Source organism: Leucopleurus acutus (assembly GCF_964270905.1).
Source record: "Leucopleurus acutus genome assembly, chromosome: 19".
NCBI lineage: Eukaryota > Metazoa > Chordata > Mammalia > Artiodactyla > Delphinidae > Leucopleurus > Leucopleurus acutus.
In genome coordinates, this window is record NC_139161.1 from 2,017,915 (window position 1) to 2,038,040 (window position 20,126).

General features: G+C 42.8%; 1 protein-coding gene across 2 annotated transcripts; it reads left to right on the forward strand.

The window, feature by feature from the left end:
- The first annotated feature begins 907 nt into the window (after window positions 1-907).
- Window positions 908-19,637, forward strand: PRKAR1A (protein kinase cAMP-dependent type I regulatory subunit alpha). 2 transcript variants are annotated; one of them, XM_082861184.1, is made up of 11 exons: window positions 908-997; window positions 4,139-4,318; window positions 9,854-10,024; window positions 10,827-10,918; window positions 11,129-11,190; window positions 12,012-12,058; window positions 12,736-12,894; window positions 14,300-14,360; window positions 15,454-15,575; window positions 16,506-16,587; window positions 17,173-19,637. In XM_082861184.1, the coding sequence occupies exons 2-11, from the start codon at window positions 4,145-4,147 to the stop codon at window positions 17,343-17,345; spliced, it is 1,143 nt and encodes a 380-aa protein (XP_082717310.1). In that variant the 5' UTR covers window positions 908-997; window positions 4,139-4,144; the 3' UTR covers window positions 17,346-19,637. The 2 variants fall into 2 exon arrangements, with proteins under 2 accessions (XP_082717310.1, XP_082717309.1); XM_082861183.1 differs by lacking the exon at window positions 908-997 and adding an exon at window positions 1,269-1,404.
- Window positions 19,638-20,126: the final 489 nt, after the last annotated feature.

Sequence of the window (20,126 nt, forward strand, 5' to 3'; positions counted from 1 at the left end):
ATCAGTATAAAAATTATTAGAGGTATTTATATATTTTTTGCATTATGTGTTAAATCCATTGTGTATATTACACATACAGCCCTAGAGCTATATACCCCAAGGGTACAACAGGTACCAGCCAGACACAAAGATACGTGTGTTCCAAGGACCTTCTTTATTCTTTTAGCGACTTCATATGTCCGAAAGCGTCCCCTGCCTCTCATCCCCTTTCCTCTTCCACGGGCGGATACTTGCATGGGAAAAAAAATGGCTGAAGCAGTATAGAAGTCGCTCCCCCGCCCTCCCCTCCATCATCCCCGATGAGGGCAGTTTTTACAGGCGGCTGAGATTTCTCGTGTGGTCACAGACGGTTTGTGCCCACCGGCACGTTTTGTACTTCTCATTATGCGGAGTCGGGGCGAGGATGGGGGCATTCCAGGAGCTAGAAGGACTCAGGCCTCTCTTGGACCCCGACAAAGTCCTTTCCAGCATTTTGTGCCCATAGGGACTGTGTGGCCTCCACTGGCGACAGCACCCATGGAGGGGAGAGCGGCCCGGTTGGCCAAACAGACACTTGGCAGGGCTCGGATTTCCTGGACCGGATGGCGGCCCGGAGCCCGGAGGCCGCGGCGCGGGCCGAGCACAGGATACGCGGCGGGCGTGCGCATCCCGGGATCCGCCCGCGCTCGGCCCCTGGCGCAGCTGCAGCGGATCCGCCTCCTCCTCCGGGGCTTGGAAGCGGCAGGAATTCCCCCTCCCCGGCCCCGCGTCCCCCTCCAGCCCGGGCTACGGGGCGGAGTCGCCCACCTGTCATCCGAGACGCCCCACGTGGGTCGGCCTGGGTTGGGGGCGGGGGTTGAAGGCAGGGAGAAAAGGCGGAGGCGGCGAGGGAGGTGGGAGTGAGGGTGGGGAGAAGAGAGGAGAGGAGGAGAGAGGGGAGCTGCCCAAAGCCGCGCGAAGAGCGAGAGAAGAGCAGCAGAGAGAAAAAAGAGGACCTGTGGCATCCAGACTGGAACAGGTAAGGGGCGGCAGGTGAACAGAGGAGGGAAGCCTCGGGCTAGAGAGAGTGAGGAGAAGACCAGAGGCAAGCGCGAGCAGAGCTGCGGACGAGGGACAAGGCAGGACGGAAAGAAGGGTAGAAGGGGGATCATTCCAGGCGGAGGAGGGGCGAGGGTCCTTCAACGAGCGGCGGCGGAGGACCCGGGGCCGCTGCCCCTTTAAGGTTGCCAAGGCGACGGCTCTGCCCAGAGCGAGGCGCATTGACGTCAGCAGCCGGGCACTGATTGGCTGCGACGCGGCCGTTTCCGGTGGAGCCGCCGAGGAGCAGCTGTAGCCGAGTGGATTCGGGCTGGGAGGGGAGCGCTGAGGTAGCTCCGCCGGCCGCCGCCTCGACCGCAGTCCGAACCCGCCGCCGCCCGCCCGCAGGTGAGAGGCCTCGGCGGGGGCCCCCGCGCGCCCAGCTTTGCCGCCAGCCGCCCATTTGGAGGCGCCGGGCCGATCCAAGATGGCGTCGCGGGGAGCGACCTGCGGGGGACGGCCGCACCCCCTGCGCCTCCCCGCCCGGCGCCTCCAGAGGGCCCCCCGCGGGCCTAGCTCCCTAGCCCGGGTCTGCGCCCCTCAGACCCCCGGGGTCCGCTCCGGCCGCCCCGCCCCTGCGGCCTCCCCGCTCGCCCTCCCGCGTCTCCTGAAGGACGGTGGCGAGATGTCCCCGGAATCCGCCATCGCCCCCCGGCCTTTCCGGCTGCTCCGGGGACCCGGCAGTCCTCGTTTTCCTCCCTCCGGCCTTTCCCGCGGGCGCTTCCCCTTCCTTCCCGGGATTGTCGCCCCGCCCCCGCGGTGGTCGTCGCCCGGCCGCTCCGTGGCTTTCTGTCCCCGCCCCCCCAGGTCTCCCCTTGGCCTTCCGACCCGAGCGGGATGCAGGATGGGCCTCCCTTCCTCTCGTGGCCGTGACTGTGGCCTAAGTGGAGTGAAGGGCACTTCCGTGTCCTTGCCCCCGAAACGTGCGCGGTACCTGTGACCCGCCCCCCCTCGCCCGGCAGCTCAGTGTAGGTGCGACGCCGACCGGCGTCGCCGCCGGAGGGATGCCCGAGAGCTGGGTCTTCTCGGTGCTCCGAGGATGACCCCGAGGAAGGGCTCCTGGCTGGTCTGAGGGTCTGCGGCCTGAATCAGCGAGTTTCTCAAGGTGTCTGGCATAGCGCCTCGCATGTGATCCCTTTGAAACGGAATTGTGTCACAACCGACTTTATGAAAGAAAGAATCTCAGTGTTTTCTGAGGAGGAGAGGCGATGCAGTGTACGTTTTGCAGCAGTTAAATAATTGGGGGCGGGGGGGGGAGCTAAATTGTTAGGCTCTTACAACCAAGTACGAGGACGGACTTAATCTAGGTGTATTCGATTAAAAAAATAAGACCGTGAAATACGGATATTCCGGGGTTCACACGGTGACCTGACTGCGCCAGTCCTGGGGCATTTATGTTAATATGCTACCTTATTTCCAGTGTCCTCCTTTTGGTGTTTTAAATACATTGTTGCAAACAACAAACCAGTCTCACGCTTAGCCCCAGTTCTCTCATTTCTACCACAGACCAGATCTTCGAATGATTTCTCTGATCCGTTGAATACATGTATTGATATTCCTGAGATGGATCTGAATGTTTTGAAGCATAAAAAGATCTGATTCATCATTGTTCTCGGTGGCTTTCAGTACAGTATTTTTTCAAATGCAGAAAATCCTACTGAAGTGGATTCTCACAGTTGGTGTGGCTGTCTGAACTGGAAGAGGGGCTGGTGTAAATCTGTCCGAAAGTACCGTGTTTTTTGTGTGTTTGTTTTGTTTTGTTTTTTGTGTTTGTATTAGAGTGTTTATTTCTGAAGTAGCAGCATGAGTCTTTTTCTGTGGCCTCTTAGTTTACGTGCTTGTCAGGGAGCTACAGACTTTCTCATGGTCTGTTAATTAGTTTACTCGTTATTGACCCTTACCATGAAAGTTGTCAAAACGAGATGCCTAACAGCACGGTAGCTCTTTACTCTGCTGATTCTTTCTCCTTTGACATTTATAATGTCATCTCAGTGGTTTTGTGTGCATTATATTTGGAAAAGACCAACTAGTATTGAATTCAGTTGCAAAGTGGAGGAGACCTCACTTTTGTCTTCTAATCTTAATTACTTAATAATTAGGAGTTGAAAGGAAAACAGTTTATGGCTCTTTTGTTAAATTAGTAAGCTTTTAATTCCAGGGTAAGGTTAGCTGCCCATTGTTATATTTGTTTATTTTACTTCACATCGAGGTAGTTTGAACCTTCTAAAATTCACTAAATGCAGTTTTATCTATTGAGTCTTCATGTGAGTTTGAAACTTAATGTTTTAACATTTTCCTGTCCAGATGAATAAAATGTTTTTTTTCCTGTCCAAATCTTTTATCGTTTACTTAGTAAGGTGTTTCTTTGTTTATGTGGGGTTTTTTTTCTGTTAAGAATTTGCTCTCTTACTAGTGGGTAAGTGTGTTATCATCTAGAGCTGGAATCTGGTAAAAAGAGTCTAGGATTAAAAGTTGCTTTTATAACTCATCTGGGGTTTCTTTTGTGTTTTAAAAAATGTTGATTGTGCTAGTAGTTGGCTAACCAGAGCCTTTGCTCCAGTGGTTTGCTGGGTGAGATTAGGACACTCCCCTGGGATCTGGGTTACGAATAGGGAATGTCAGATGTTCTTTCTTGTGCTTTCTTGCTTTCACTTAGAGCTGACTTGTGTGCCCTTATAATTATCTGTCCCGTTTGCCATGTACACACTTTGCACGGCATCATGATTTCTTTTGTAGGAGGAGAACTGAATGAAATTCCCTTAAGGGCCTGACTCCTCCGCACCCCGCCTCTGCCGGGGATAAGTGGCTCATACTTCCAACGGAGAGCTGAGGTTCTTCTCACTGTGGCTGCCTGCAGAGCCTAGATCCTGTGCAGCAGGACCTCAGTGAAACACTACTTTGAGAGAATGCTATTTCTGTACATACTTGACTCCCTAGCCCTCACCTCCCTGTTTAAAAAAAAATCTACGTAGAAAGAAATCCTTGTGAATCAGTTGCCTAGTGAATTTGTTAGGTCGAAGGCCAAATTGACATTTGCTCTTTGTAAACAGTTTTCACAGGCATCTGTGTGTTTTCCCCATAGTGAGCCATGGCGTCTGGCAGCACCGCCAGCGAGGAGGAGCGCAGCCTCCGGGAATGCGAGCTCTACGTGCAGAAGCACAACATCCAGGCCCTGCTCAAGGACTCCATCGTGCAGTTGTGCACCGCGCGGCCCGAGAGGCCCATGGCATTCCTCAGGGAATACTTTGAGAGGTTGGAGAAGGTAAAAATAAATGGGGCAGAGCATGAGATGACCCTGACGGTTGTTAAAGGGGATGCTGTAGAGTGTCGCTGATTTGTACCTTTTGGAAGAAAAGGAATTCTGACCAAATCATAATCTATAATCATCATCATCATCCAAAATAGAACTTCAGAAAAGAAATGTAGTTAACACACTTGAAGTAATTTTTAACTTTGTAATCAGTAGAATTTATCAAAACCAATCTGTATGCTAAGTTTACTTGGCTAACAGGTTTTCGTCTTCCAAACATATAGTTCCTTGTAACTATTGTAATTAGTACATAAAACTGACTAAATGAAATAACTGACTAGGTACAGTTGATCAGAAGTAGTACAGCACTGTACAGCAGAAACTAACACAACATTGTAAATCAGCTATACTCCAGTAAAAATTTTTTAAAGTACAGCAGTGGTACTGCTGTACCACTGAAGTGAGAAATTCTACAGTACTTGAAAGCATTTAATGCTTTTTTCTTCAGCAAAGGAAGTGAACTTATAGGTTTTATCCCACCTTTTGAAATCACTGTAATGAAACAGTTGAGTCTAGCTTGTGACTGATATTTCAGAAACTCTGAATTAGTGAAGTGTGTTTTACTGTAGAATATGTCTCAGGTGAATCGACTCTAGAACAGAGAGATCAAGATTGATGGTTATCAAAATTTTTTTTTTTAATAATTTTTTTTTTTTTTTTTTTTCCGGTACGCGGGCCTCTCACTGCTGTGGCCTCTCCCGCTGCGGAGCACAGGCTCCAGACGCGCAGGCTCAGCGGCCATGGCTCACGGGCCCAGCCGCTCCGCGGCACGTGGGATCCTCCCAGACCGGGGCACGAACCCGTGTCCCCCGCACCGGCAGGCGGACTCCCAACCGCTGCGCCACCAGGGAAACCCGGTTATCAAAATTTTACTTTACAGCTCTGGTCAGGACTTGTTTCCTCTTGAAAAAAAAATTAATGTAGTTTTTAGTCGTCGTTGTTCATCCTCATTCTGTGTATGTCAGTGGGACCTAAGCATGTGGAGTGTGCTTTTCTAAGCAAAATGATCATTTTTCATCAAGGTCGATGCTTCAGTTCACTTCCCTCAAAAAATGATGAATGAGAAAGTTTGGATTGTTAAATGTTTTGAGTAGTTTGTTTGATTTGCTTCTGAAATTCAGCGAGATAAATTTACAGGTTTTCTTAAGCATATTGAAGTTTTGATGTGGTTCATAATTGTGAACCAGTTGGGGGGCATTTTCTTAGATATATGATTGTTAATTATCTAATTGTATTGCAGAAATATTTGTAATCTATCCCACTGGTTTGGACAGTTTCTTAACCAGCATAATTTACTAGTAAAAGAGTCTGTTTTACTAGTGTTTAAAAAATGGTTGGGTGGCTCAGTGATCAGGAATTTTCTACTGTTTTCTTGAAAAGCTGTTTGTTGAAATTGGTGTCTAGTACCGTGATTAGACTAATCAAAAACAACAACAGGGGCTTCCCTGGTGGCGCAGTGGTTGAGAGCCCGCCTGCCGATGCAGGGGGCAGGGGACGCGGGTTCGTGCCCCGTTCCGGGAAGATCCCACATGCCGCGGAGCGGCTGGGCCCGTGAGCCATGGCCGCTGAGCCTGCGCGTCCGGAGCCTGTGCTCCGCAGCGGGAGAGGCCACAGCAGTGAGAGGCCCGCGTACCGCAAAAACAACAACAACAAAAAACTAACCAGTCCCGATGAATGAATGTAGCCTTGCTGTCTTGGAATTGTGGTAGAAAGTCTGGCTTTCTCTTATTTAAGCAGTTTCCTGATAGTGAAATACTGTAGCGCCAGGCTGCTGTGGGCCTTCCCTGTTTTGAAGTGAAGTGTGTTTCTGGAGACCTGATTCTGAAATTGGTCACTGTAAGGTGATCCCTCTTCTTCTCTTTGGACATCAATAGAAGCCATCTGATGAGGGGATGAGGTTGGTGAGACGTGAAGGGTGTGTCTTTTTATAGGGAGTGCTGCGTGTGTGGTGCTCATGTCAGAGCCTGTACTCTCAGCCCTGTTGAAGCACTGAGCAAGGGGAAAACAAGAAATGATGATTAAAGTAGTTTCTTTGCACGTGGGATTTTTTAATTTAATGATTGTTGGCTTCTTTGCCTTTTAATAAAAGTCACAGCTTAACGCTTTTTCTTATAATTCAAGGATCTTTGTTCACTTGTATACATTCCTTTAGCCAGGGTTGAATGTAAATATCTGGACTTTCAAGTAACTAGGTTTTCAACTTTTCAACAGGTCATTGTTCTGTGCATTAGGTGTTAGGTTATATGTGTGAAAATATGGTCACGCTCTTGTCATCTCTTTCCCTGTGTTAACCAAGGGTCATGTTTCTGGTACCCTCAACTGCTCGATAAGAGATGCACCAAAAAACTCCATTGAAAGCTTCTGCGTTTTATTTCAGACTGTTACCTGTAATTTGAATCCTCTTTTCTGCATATATTTATTAGAACCTCCCTGTCCGATAGATCAGAGGAATTTTAATAGCTCCGACCATGGAGTGTCTTCTGTGTGCCAGGTACCGTGTGAGCACGTTACATACATACATACATGCTCATTATTTCAGATGTGTGAGGTTGGTGGTCATCACCATTTTACAGAGGTAGCAGGTAAAACTAAGAGAAATCAGGTAACTTCCTGTGGTCACACAGGGTAGTAGCTTTATGTTGTACCATACGACCCCCAAATTTCATTCGTTTACTACAGAAGTCCTCATTTCTTGGTCATGTGCAGCTCTTGTGGGCTCAGCCCATCTTCTCTTCTTGGCTCCATGTGTCTTGTTCTGGGGTTGAGTGGAAGGAGCTGCTCCCAAGGCCGAGAGGGATCGGATGCTGCAGGGGCCAGAGTCAGATCTTACAAGAGGACATGCTGTGGCAAAACAAGCCACTTACCCAGCCCCAGGTCCGTGGGACGGGGACGTTTACTTCCCCTACAGGGAAGCATGGAATGGCAGGGGCAGGGAGGGGACACATAGTGATTGTTGAAAGCATATTAAGTAAGCGGTGGGCACAGCACCGGAGCTTAATACTCTAGGATGTGTTGACAGTAAGTGGACCGGGAGGGGTTCTTTTGTCTGTTTTTGTTTTAATAAGTGAGAGAACTGAGGAGGGAGGAGACTGACCGAAGGATGAACAGCAAGAAAACAACAGCAAGAAAAAGGACGTAAAACTGTGTAATAGAAATCGATGATCTCAGTGATGGCTCTGAGTCACCAGGATTAGGTTCTAGCTGATTGCTATTGAAGATGAAAACCCATGGAACAGTGTTAAAATCAAAATGCTTTTGGTACTTCAAAATTGTCTTAAAAATTCAGTTAGATAGAAGACAGTTCCAAATGAGATATTACTTGTGAAACTTTCCGTGAAATTTTTGTGAAATATCAGTGACAGATTTTGGGGTAGAATTTGTGTTTTCATTTATACTCTTGAACTTTAGACTTTGGGGGAGACTTGAGTTTTAAAGTTCTCTGTTAATATGGAATGGGAAAACCTCACCTGTTTACTGGAATTACCGGAATGAAAATGAAGTGGGTTTTCTTTAAAAATGTATTTTTTTAAAAAATGGTTGTATATTTGCACATGGTTCAAAATTCTGCAGGTACAAAAGGATATGACAATAAAAAGTCTTTTCCCCACTTCGTTGTCTTCCTACAGTGCAGGAAGACACTGTGTTCCAGGGATAATATATGGGCACTTACAAATTCATATCCAGCATGTGCATGGTATTCCATTGTATGGATGTACTAGTTTATTTAATCTCCATGTTGACAACCATTTTGGTGGTTTCCAGTGTTTTACTATTAAAAGCAGTGATATAATAAATAACCTTGTATATCTGTCATTTCACACACACGCATATTTTAGAATAGATTCCTGGCAGTAGACTTACTGGATTATTTGGTCAACAGGTAAGTGCATTTGTAACTAAATATGCAAATATATTAAAGTTGTTTTTGTTATAGGCTTTTCTTACTGTGTTTTTAATTGAAAATTAGAAAATCTAGAGAAATGAGAAAAATAAAGCCAATTCCTCCCTCCAAAAAATAAAAAAAAAATCAAACATGAGTCTATAATAGAGATAAACACTATTAATGCCTTGATTGTTATCGTTCTAGACTTTTCTTGCTGCATTTATATGTTCTTTTATTTGTCTTGATGCCAAATGCAGAGCTGAGTACCATGCAGGAGAAAAAGTAGGCAGGTCCTTAGTTTCTTTTTTATCAAAAAATTTTCAGAAATAGTAAATGCTGAGTTCATTTAGAATTTGAAAGACAGCTTAGAAAAATAATGGAGGGTGAGTCAGATGAATGAGAATGTAAATAGCTCACCATTCTTGGCTTTTTTCATTCTGATTTTACGTCAGGGCATAACTCTTTCTTTACTGAAGACCTGCGAGGAATTTCTTTTTAAGGCCCTAGATCTGAAAAATAAGAACGTTAAGTAGTTGATATCAGTTTTAAACGGATTGGTTTAATAAGTTTTTAAAAGCGAGTAAACTTTTTTTTGTTTTAACTTCAAGTGTCAACCCTGACCATAAAGAATGCTTCCAGCTCTGTTAGGAGAAGTATTGTTACATCCGATCTTAGTTAAATTCTAGGTTGCCATCACATTTCATTATTTGTTTACACCTGAGACTCCAGCTACAATATGAGCTCCACAGGCTCAGGACTCTCTCCTATTGGTGTTTTTTTTTTTTTTTAAATAAATTTATTTATTTATGGCAGCGTTGGGTCTTCGTTGCTGTGCGTGGGCTTCTCATTGCAGTGGCTTCTGTTGTCGCGGAGCACGGGCTCTAGGCACGCGGGCTTCAGTGGCTGTGGCTCGAAGGCCCTAGGGCACAGGCTCAGTAGTTGTGGCGCGCGGGCTTAGTTGCTCCGCGGTATGTGGGATCTTCCCGGACCAGGGCTTGAACCTGTGTTTCCTGCATTGGCAGGCGGATTCTTAACCACTGCACCACCAGGGAAGCCCTCCGACTGGTTTTTATGTTCCCCTTGCCTAGTGTAGACTTGGCGTGGCAGATCCAGAGAATACATATTGAATGAATGGAGTAGCACAGTGATCTAGGCATTCTTCTGTTACTTTGCTGTGCCTGAGTGATTATTCCTAGACGGCATTCTTGGGCGGGGCAGGGATCTCACACTAATTTCCCAGCCTTTTGTTTTGCAGTTCATTACTGTTGAGTGCATTACAAATCATTGTCAGTATATTATCATAATGAGTATATAATTTTTTATTTGCATGTTACGTGCCCTGTACCAGTGGCTTTTGTTCATTAATAAATACAGCATCTGTTACCCTCTGAGAAACAGTGAAGTCTTTCCAGAGTATTTCTTTCCAAGCTTGACTCTCCATTTTTTCCCCCATTTGTAATTGACCTTTGCCCCTTAACTTTCAGCTTGGTAATAGAGGGAGAGATTTGAAGTGACTGAGAAGGACCGTCATTGGAGTATGAGAATACCAGCTGAAGAATGCCATGCTGAAGGGTCTCATTTTATAAACTTATAATCTTTTTCAGGAGGAGGCAAAACAGATCCAGACTCTGCAGAAAGCGAGCGCTCGTGCAGACTCGAGGGAGGATGAAATCTCTCCTCCTCCACCCAACCCAGCGGTAAAGGGCCGGAGGCGACGAGGCGCCATCAGTGCCGAGGTCTACACGGAGGAAGATGCTGCATCCTACGTGAGGAAGGTAGTGTTCATATCTGAGCACTGGGACCCACGTGGTAGCCATCCAGTCTTCTCTGATGAATGCGTGCACTGTTTTGAGTAGTAAAACACAAACAGGATGGATCGTACTCCATCCTGTACAGTTCCTGGGTACTTGGGGAACAGGTTTCTGTAACAGCATACCATCAGAGGAAATAACTAACAGTAATTATGAAACGGTGCATAAGTGAGTTTTGGGGGTTTTCTTTTGCATGTTGTTGTTTTGCAGTAGAAGAGCAGGCAGTACTCCTTTTTCTCTTGAATCATGGTGTCAGTTTCTTGACATCTGTAATTCATGTTGTGGCTTTCAGCCTTTTACCCTACGAGCGTCATTTGTCTCAGTTGGCTCTTAGAGCCAGTCTGCCATTTCGAGTTAAGCTGTTAGCCTGAAGGGGGAAGGGAATTGTGCTTGCAAGAGGTTGTGAGACTAACAGTACCTGATCACAGCTTAGAAAATGACCAGTTGTCAGAAAATGCTTAGTTTTGCCTCACTAATCACCTTGGGCAAGGTGATTTTGGTTTGTTCCTTTAGTTGTTGACTAGGAACCAAATACTAGCCTTTAAACACAGGCCTAGATGTAGGCAAAGGGGATTATTGAGTCAATATTTGTTGAGAACTTTGTGGATCAAAGACAGCGTGAGAGTGTTATGTTGAAAATATTTAACTCAAAGCAGCCTTGTTTAAATACCGTAATGTAGCTTGACATTTCATTGTAATTTAGGTTGCAAGCATGAAGTGGTCTTGGTTTATGGAATCGTCATTTTGACTTTCTGTTCTTTCTTAGGTTATACCAAAAGATTATAAGACAATGGCTGCTTTAGCCAAAGCCATTGAAAAGAATGTACTGTTTTCACATCTTGATGATAATGAGAGAAGGTAGGTGCAGGTACTTTGTTACACTATTTTTCCAGTGCAGTTGGTGTCCCAAACTAGTCTCATCACTGTTGCAAGTTTTAAGGCTCTTAGTAATTGTTCACCTGATAACAATCCAGGCTGAAAATCTGGGAGCTTTAATTCTAAGGTTAATGTTTGAAATCCACAGAAGCAGCACATGAAATGTAACGTGAGGCCTTCTCTCCCTTGCAGTGATATTTTTGATGCCATGTTTCCGGTGTCCTTTATTGCTGGAGAGACTGTTATTCAGCAGGGTAAGGGTGGCTGCTTTATGGCACGCACTGTTATTATTGAAGTTGTTTTCCTCTTTAAGCCCACGATTTTCCTTCTGTTATACTACTGGGTTTTCTTATTTCTTTTAATTAAAATCTTCTGAGCTAAAAGGCACACTTTGCCTAAGGGACTAATATTTCCCTAACATCTGATATAGTTTTGTTATGGTAACTGTTAAAGGGAATTCATGCATTTTTACTTTGTATGGAATTCCAGAGCCACACATATTTCACATATCCTTTATATTGCTTATTAACCACTTACAAAGTAAAATAAAGTAGAAAATAAGCACAACACTTCTGTTCTTCATCATCTAGCCCGTCTCTTTGTAAGGTTCTGTGCCTTCTACTGGTTCTTACCTTTTTTGACCACATATAGTAACATGGATCTCATCTTTTGGTGTCCTCTCTTTTTTCCTTTCTTATTTACTCTCGATATTTTCATGGGTCTTCATAATCCATATATTTTCTTGTTTAGTGACAATCTGATATTTGTTGCTTACTATTTGAGTTGTTTCTTGTTTTGTTGTTATAGATGATGTAACGTTTAATGTCTTTGTACACACAAGTGGCTTTTTTTTTTTCCAGAGGCATTCTTTGCCACGAGCTGACTAAAAACTCAGTTTTACGACTTCTAAAATAAATTGCTGGACTTTTTTCTTGAAAGTTTCTGTTCATTTGTAATATACTCTTCTCTCACAGCATCTCTCTGACATAAGTTCATTATTTTACATTAATTTGGTTTGATTTGTGCTTCTTTAATTAATATGCTTCTAACTTTTTTTTACTCTCCTCGCTTTCAGGTGATGAAGGGGATAACTTCTATGTGATTGATCAAGGAGAGATGGATGTAAGATTTAATAATTGTAAAAATATGTTGATAATCTTAAAAGTCAACTTGTTGATATTTATTGCTTCTAAGAGTTTCTGAAGGGCTATTACATCCTTGTATGTTCGATTCCTTTTGCCAAATATTTTACTGACACAGATACTTTCTAAAGGTAATTTCTTCAGCTAGACCTACAGTTCAGAACTTTTGCTAGATTAGTGGTTAAGGCGTGTGTGTGTGCTGTGGAATAAGACAGGTGTCAGGGAGAGTCTAGACCGGTCGTGAGCTGGGAGACTGGGTATACAGCTTTCTTGGTTCTGGAAGTCTTGTTGCTCCCATAAGATTATTAGAAAACTCGGTACCTCCTGCAGGTAAAATGCTTGCCTAGCACCGTGCCTGACACAGTGCTCTGTAAATACATGTGGTTAATATTAATGCTTAGTTCACTTTTTTTGCCCTGGTCATCCTTACAGAGGACTTTTTCTGATCAGATAATTAAACTAGGTAAATTACAGACACTCTGAACTTACTTAACTCATTGTCAGAAGTCAGCTGTTTTGCTCCGTTGTGTACCGAAAATGTAACACATTTTATTTTTTAAAACAAAGTTCAGGATTCTGACCTCTTAAAAAGGTTTGCAGGTTTTTAATACTTACGTATTTGTCTATGTAGAAAAAAACAATGCTTTTGTATTTTAGGTCTATGTCAACAATGAGTGGGCAACCAGTGTTGGGGAAGGAGGGAGCTTTGGGGAACTTGCTTTGATTTATGGAACACCTAGAGCAGCCACTGTCAAGGCAAAGACAAATGTGAAATTGTGGGGTATCGACCGAGACAGCTATAGAAGAATCCTCATGGTAAGATACATGCGTTTTGGAGTGTGGCTCACAATCCAGGCTGTGTGACTAATGTTTAAATAGTATCACCACATTAAAATGAGAATATTTTTTACTTTTAATGATTGAATGCTTGTATTAAGCCCAACTTAGCATTATTCATTATACCGTTTGAGACAGTGATCTTTTAGAACAAAACTTTGGCCAGAAATAACATGGGAAACAAATGTGGTGTATACGCAGTGGTCAGCTTATGTTTGGGAATCTCTCCATTTGTCAGTCAGTGCATCTTCCCTTAGCTGATCTTTACACATTACAGTTGGCCTGAGAGGTGCTGCTTCCGAGTGCATGACGTTATTGAAGGCCACTCAGAAGCCATCAGCTTCTCTAAATGGAAAGGAGGTTAGCAGTGATGCAGGTTTCATGTCCCCTCTCACTGTAAAGGAATAAACGAAGTAATAAAACCATTGGAATGTTCTGCTGATGTAATTAGACTCTATGAGAACTTTCTGACAAATTTATGGAGTAGCTTGGGTGTTTAAGTCCCAGTAAATGGCATTAGTCATCTTAAATGGCTTTCTTAAATTTGTATATTACATGTCTGGCTGTTTGACAGTACGCGGTTGGATGTACTTAGAAAATTTTCTGTACTGGGGGATGGAGATATGTATATCTATTGTGTATATACTTGTATATGTATATGTAATAGATACATATTATATAATAAATATTTACATACTTAGAAAATTTTCTGTACTGGGGATGGAGATAATGTATATCTATTATATATATACTTATGTAATAGATACATATTATATAATAAATATTAAATAATATAAATACATATTATACATATATATTTATAAGTATATAAATTGCCAAGGCAGTTTACTGTGTAAGGGATGTTTATTATAGAGGAACTCTGTGTTTCCCCTTTCTGTCCCCCAGATGTATTTAGCAAACCTTGCAGATAAGACATCTTGGTTTAGTTTGGGGTTACGGCACTTTTTTTTGTCAGGGTGGGATGTTGTTTCTATGGTAGCAGTTGTATTTCCTTCCTTCTGTGGAGGATCAGGGTTGTGGAAAAGGACCCTGGGCTGGAAATATATTCAACTGTAGTCACATATATGACTTGGGTTTTTGTTTCTTTGTTTTGTTTTGTTTTGAGAACTGATTGTTTGCTTTTTTGACACTTCGCTAATTTGTGAATTCTTCGGACATATACCTGGTGTTTCTTTTAGGAGCAAGTTACTAAGAGCTTTTGATTGAACTGAATAGAGGGCTTACCATCTTCAACAGGAAGAAACCAGTCATGTATCAAGCAGCAGTAGCAAGCTTTGACTTCTCTGTTGTTGTTCATTTACTTGAAACAGAGTTTCTTACTCCACAGCGTGATGTGAATTACACTTTCTTTTTTCATTTATAGGGAAGCACACTGAGAAAGCGCAAGATGTATGAGGAGTTTCTTAGTAAAGTGTCTATTTTAGGTAAGTTTTGGAAGATTGCACGGAGAATTGTTGTATTGAAGTGTTAGTCATGCTTAAGGAAACTGATTGTATTTCATAAAGATTACTCCAGTTATCAACTCTTTTTCTTTTTTTAATGGTTAACAAAAACCATATGGAATGCAGAGTTGAAATGTGACTAAATTAGAAGTAATTTTAAAGTGCGTTTAATTTGCTAGTATATGACAGACCTCTAAATTAGAAATAAGTGTTACTTATTCCTCCTGGAGAGACAGAAAGACTGGAAGTGTTCTCCTGAGTGTGGACTTTCACAGTTGTTCCCCCTGGGACTTGTTTCTCTGTTGCTCCGTCAGTGAGTTTATTGGTTCAGGAAAGTGAGTATTTCCAAGAATGCATTTCCTCTGTAGAAAGAATAGGTGTCATTAGCTTGCTTTCTCTGAAAAAATGCTAGAAGTGTGGGGAAATTTAGAGTAAAGTAGGGTAATTGGAGGCATTTCTACATATTTTGTTATGTGGACTTAGAGACATTATTACAAGCTGTTCTTCATTGGGAGGGGAAATGGCGATTTATAAGGTAATATAGTCTTGAGTCATTGCTTTGTTACAGTGAATTGACTTTTTTGCCCTTATTTGTCCTTTCTCTGAAATGGTTACATTTGTTTAGTGTCTTGGGTGTTAGTTTGGCCTTTGGGAACAAAAGTTATTTTCTAGTTACTCTTGTTGGTTTTGTAAATAAATTCTACTGAGGATTTAAATTGATACATTATTTCTCTGAATCTCTGGAACTATTACTTTTGGGTCCTGTAATTGTAGGTTCGATTTGCATTGATGGCATTCTTTAGGAATACTTAACCGTTACATTTTTCTTATCCCTGTACCATCGGACGCAGTTGGTATAGGTTAACCTGGCCACTTGGCTACTGAAAGAAAGCTCTAGGGTCATCTGTAAGTAACAGGAGGATCTTGGTGAGACGAGAGGTAGTTGAAGACAGGTGCCATGTTGGATTAGAGCCACTACTAGAGTATTTTGGTTGACTTCTTTATACCTTTTGTTTTGAGATTTTTTAGCAATACCAAATAATGCAGAGAAATTCTTTTGATTCCTGCCTTTTAGAATCTCTGGACAAGTGGGAGCGTCTCACGGTAGCTGATGCGTTGGAACCAGTGCAGTTTGAAGACGGGCAGAAGATTGTGGTGCAGGGGGAGCCGGGAGATGAGTTCTTCATTATTTTAGAGGTAAAGACGGGGCAGCACTGGGCGGGGAATAGGGGGACACCAGTTCTCATTTACAGCTACCGTTCTTAAGATAAACAGTTTTATTTAAAAATTATCGTTCCCTTTGAAATGTCGTCGTTTGGTTTTCGGCCAGGCCACCACATTTTAAATGAGGGCTTTGCATGAAGTAATAGCCGAATTCTGACCTACTCGAATTAATTCTCCTCACAGAAGCCAAACAGAACTCAGCCATTTAGCACACAGGCTGTGACGTACTGCACCGTTCTTGTTAAAATCATGCATTTGGGCTAATTTGGCAAACAGGATCAAAGGCAGGTATTTAAATTCTAAATGTTACCATGTTTTATATCGTCACAATCCATGGAAATGTCTAGCAGATACTCTTGCCAGCCAAGGAGATCCACAGAGCAGATTCGCTGAATGTGGCTCAGTAGATGCTAATTGCTGTTGTTTAAGCCAGGGGTCGAGGAAGTCTTTCTGTAAAGGGCCAGACAGTAAGTAATTTAGGCATTTATGAGCCATAGTGTTTCTGTTGCAGACTCAACTCTTGTCATAGTGGGAAAGCAGCCATGGACAGTATCTAAATGAGTTGGTGTATTGTTCCAATAAAATTTTATTTATAAAAGCAGTGAGCTTGGATTTGGCCCTCCTTCTGCAGTTTGCTGTCCTGAGTCTGAACCCTCGAAGTACCTCAGCGTGATGAGAAGTACCTCCTAGCAGGAACTGTGGGGGTAAATAAGCGTCAAGCCTGTAGTGACTCTTCAGTTAACCTTTTATCCCGTGAACACAGAGGATTTGAAATAACTGCTGAGTCCTTTTTTTTTTTTTTTTTTTTTTTTGCAGAGTAGCTAAAATTGCATAGGATATTTAAAATGCCACCCAGGATTTGAAAGTATTAATGTGTTTTGCTTTTTGGTGATTTTGTTATAGGGTTCAGCTGCTGTGCTACAGCGTCGTTCAGAAAATGAAGAATTTGTTGAAGTGGGAAGATTGGGGCCTTCTGATTATTTTGGTATGTGGATTTCCTCACAATAAACACAGTTTCTGTAAGTCACTTCTCAGTGAGCTATCACAGTCTTTCATAATCTTGCCTTTTCTTCTCCTGAATTTTATTTATTTTATTTATTTATTTATTTATTTATTTATTTTTGCGGTATGCGGGCGGGCCTCTCACTGTTGTGGCCTCTCCCGCTGCGGAGCACAGGCTCCGGACGCGCAGGCTCAGCGGCCATGGCTCACGGGCCCAGCCGCTCCGCGGCATGTGGGATCTTTCCGGACCGGGGCACGAACCCGTGTCCCCTGCATCGGCAGGCGGACTGTCAACCACTGCGCCACCGGGGAAGCCCTGAATTTTATTTTTTATTTTAGTTTTCGGCTCTCAGAGAAGTAGTGTGAGATTTTGACCTTGACTCAGTTAATAATTAAGTTATTGATTGTCTCATATCTGTCAGTTGGTTTTTTCCTGAGGTGCAGATGTAGTGTGGCCTGTACTGAGTTACTAGGAGGAAAAATACGGGTTTTCTTTTCCCCGGAGGGCGCCCCTCAGAAGACGTTTCTGAGGGAGCTAGCCTACTCTCAGCCCTTTCCCCTCCTGCAGGCGAAATCGCGCTGCTGATGAATCGTCCTCGCGCTGCCACCGTGGCTGCCCGTGGCCCGCTGAAGTGCGTCAAGCTGGACCGCCCGAGGTTTGAACGTGTTCTTGGCCCGTGCTCGGACATCCTCAAACGGAACATCCAGCAGTACAACAGTTTTGTGTCCCTGTCCGTCTGAAACCTGCTTCCCGTGCCTCCCTTCCGCCTCTCCCTGTCCAGGCTTCCCCATGCAGACTGCTCTCTGGCCCCTCTTTGCAGCGCCACGTGGCCAGTGGCATCGCAGCTTCTTGTCGGTTTCTGTTAAAAGTTGCTCTTATTGCACCATTTTTATTTTGGAGCATTAACTGAGTGCTCATACACAGTTAAATAAATAGAAAGAGTTCTGTGGAGACTTGGCTGTTCCTGCTTCTCTGTGCAGTGTTAGTGTTCACCCTGGGCCGCGCGTGCCATGCTTTCTGGTGAGGGCAGACCCTGCGCCATATGAGTTACCATAGAGTCATGATGTAACCGTGCAAGATTGCCTTTCAAGTGACAGAAGTTTCCTGTTACCATAAGCAGATTCTAGACTGTGGCCATATATGCTATATTTCTTTATAGAATAAACGATCTCTCATTAAGCTCTGAGGATTAGGAAAAACAGATATAGAAAAATCTTAGTGTAGTAGAAAGACATCTGCCTGTATTTAAACTAGTTTAAGGGTGAAAAAATGCCCATTTTTGCTAATTATCAGGTGGAAATGATCTGTTCAGTTCTTTTTTTTTCTTTTTAACAAGAATTTTTATTTGTCAAGTGACTTTGCCTGGTTTTGTTTATATCTTGTTCTTAATGTTTCCTCTCCAGTTCTAAAATATGTTGAGGAGTGGCTGTCTATACCTACCTGCCTTTTAAGGTTCACACCAAATCATAAGCTGCAAACATTGGGTAATGATTTAACTGCATCTGCCTCAGCTCACAGACTCTGATCACACCTTCATTTATCCAGCTGGTGCCAAGTGTTGGATCATCACATGCTGAATTGAGAATAAGAATTTGAGGTCTGCACTCTAGGTTGCTAACTTAGACTTTTTGGTTAATGTATATCCTTCAGTTGAGTCCAGGATAATAATCTCTTATGCTCTTTAAGCACTGATTCCAGGAGATTGGATTTACTGGGAAAAGACAGACTAAATGTTGTAACCGAAAAATGGAGGTGGGATTGCTAAAGGGAGAAGTGGCAGGTGGACAAAGTTCAGTGTCGGGAGCTCTGCTCCACTCAGTTCACTGGGGCAGGAGATTTGGGAAGAAGTGTTTTACTTTAACCTTTCCTCCCCTGTTTACATCAACTAGAATTTATGGTGGGTTGCGGGGTGGGGTAGGATGTGTTTGTGTTTCAAATTGGTCTAAAAGGCCATCCTACTGAAAAGTTCTGCTTTCCTATCTACCACCTTATTTCTCTGGCAAACTTTTTTGTGTAAACGAGTGTTTTGAGTCTTAACTTTATTTCAGTATTTTCCAGCCTTATCAAGGTTATGTGTTGTTACATTATTCCATGTGCACCAATGATACCCAACTGTTTATTTTTATTATTGTTATTTTTTGAAACAAAATTTCACAGTTCCATGATGTAGGCACTTTTATTTGCATTGTGATTTATATAGTATATAGGGTTATATTGGGGGTGACTGCAAGCATTTTTTCCATCTGTGTGCATCTGGCTCTGATTTTTAATCCCCTCTCCTTCCCCTTTCCCAGGTAATTTAAATTGGTCATGGTACATTTTTTCCATAGATTTGAACAGCTTTTGGGTTGTTACTAAGTTTGGAGTATAAATCTGGGAAAGAGATTTTATTTACATTTTAGTGTGGGATAGAAAGCCACCTTATTTCAAATTTTTTATTTTTCAAAATAATCTTTACTAAATGAGGATTTTCTGGTCTGTATTTTGTGTTTAGCTTTTTATATTTAAAAGATTAAAAATAAAAATTATGTTCTTATTAGCTTAAAGCTTGATTTGATCTTTGTTTAAATGCCAAAACTGTACTTAACTAAATTATTTAGAACGCCGTAAGTTTGCAGAGTTTCATATATGTATATAGTCATGCTCCTGTGTATGTTCAGATTCATAACAGTGATTTCTAAATGGGTTCTGTTCTTAAATCATTCGGCTTTGCTGTTTACTCCCTTTTGTAATTTTTAATCTAAGAAAATTTAAGTCTGAATTTAAAAATGATCACATTTAAAGCCTTATCTTTGTGCAGTCTATGTGAGAAATCACGATTGGCATCATTTGTCTCAGTGGATATTCAGGGCTTTAGAAGTCATTATTTCTGGGCTTGGTAAGTGGATTTATGAGCTCCACTGCTCTAGAAAGCGTAGATGGCCAAAGGACCATTTTGTATTGTTTCCTGGTCACTAGTCTGATTATACTGTGTGTGCTAATATACCCTCTTCTTTTTGTTATAGATTGTCTTAATGGTAGGTCAAGTAATAAAAAAGATTAAATAATTTAATTCTCTAACGAATCAGTTTTTCTTCCCTTTCTCCTTTGCTCCTCTTCTTCCTCTCCCCCCAACCCCCCCCCCCCGAAGCTGCTAATCCGGTGGGCATGAATGAAAATCGAAAGTGAATTAGGGGATCGGTGTTTTGAAACAATGATGTGTTTGTTTTCAGTGTTTTCCAATTCAGTTTGTCAAAGAATGAATGTAAAAACCTTTCTTTAAGAGTAATTGAGATGTAGCAGATCTGTACTGAGCAGTGGAAGGAAAACAATAAATCGGAGGCCAAAGATTTCCTTTCTATGAGGGTAGACTGGTGCTCTGGCTTTGGGGCTTTCCCACACTTAGTGGGGGTGCCATTTCTAGGTCAGCATACTCTTTGGTTTAAATTTAATATGTGCATTCATATATTTAGGTATGCTTCTGTATTTCGCATACATATAAAGTCATTTCTAACATTTCTCATTTCTGAGGTGGGGACGAT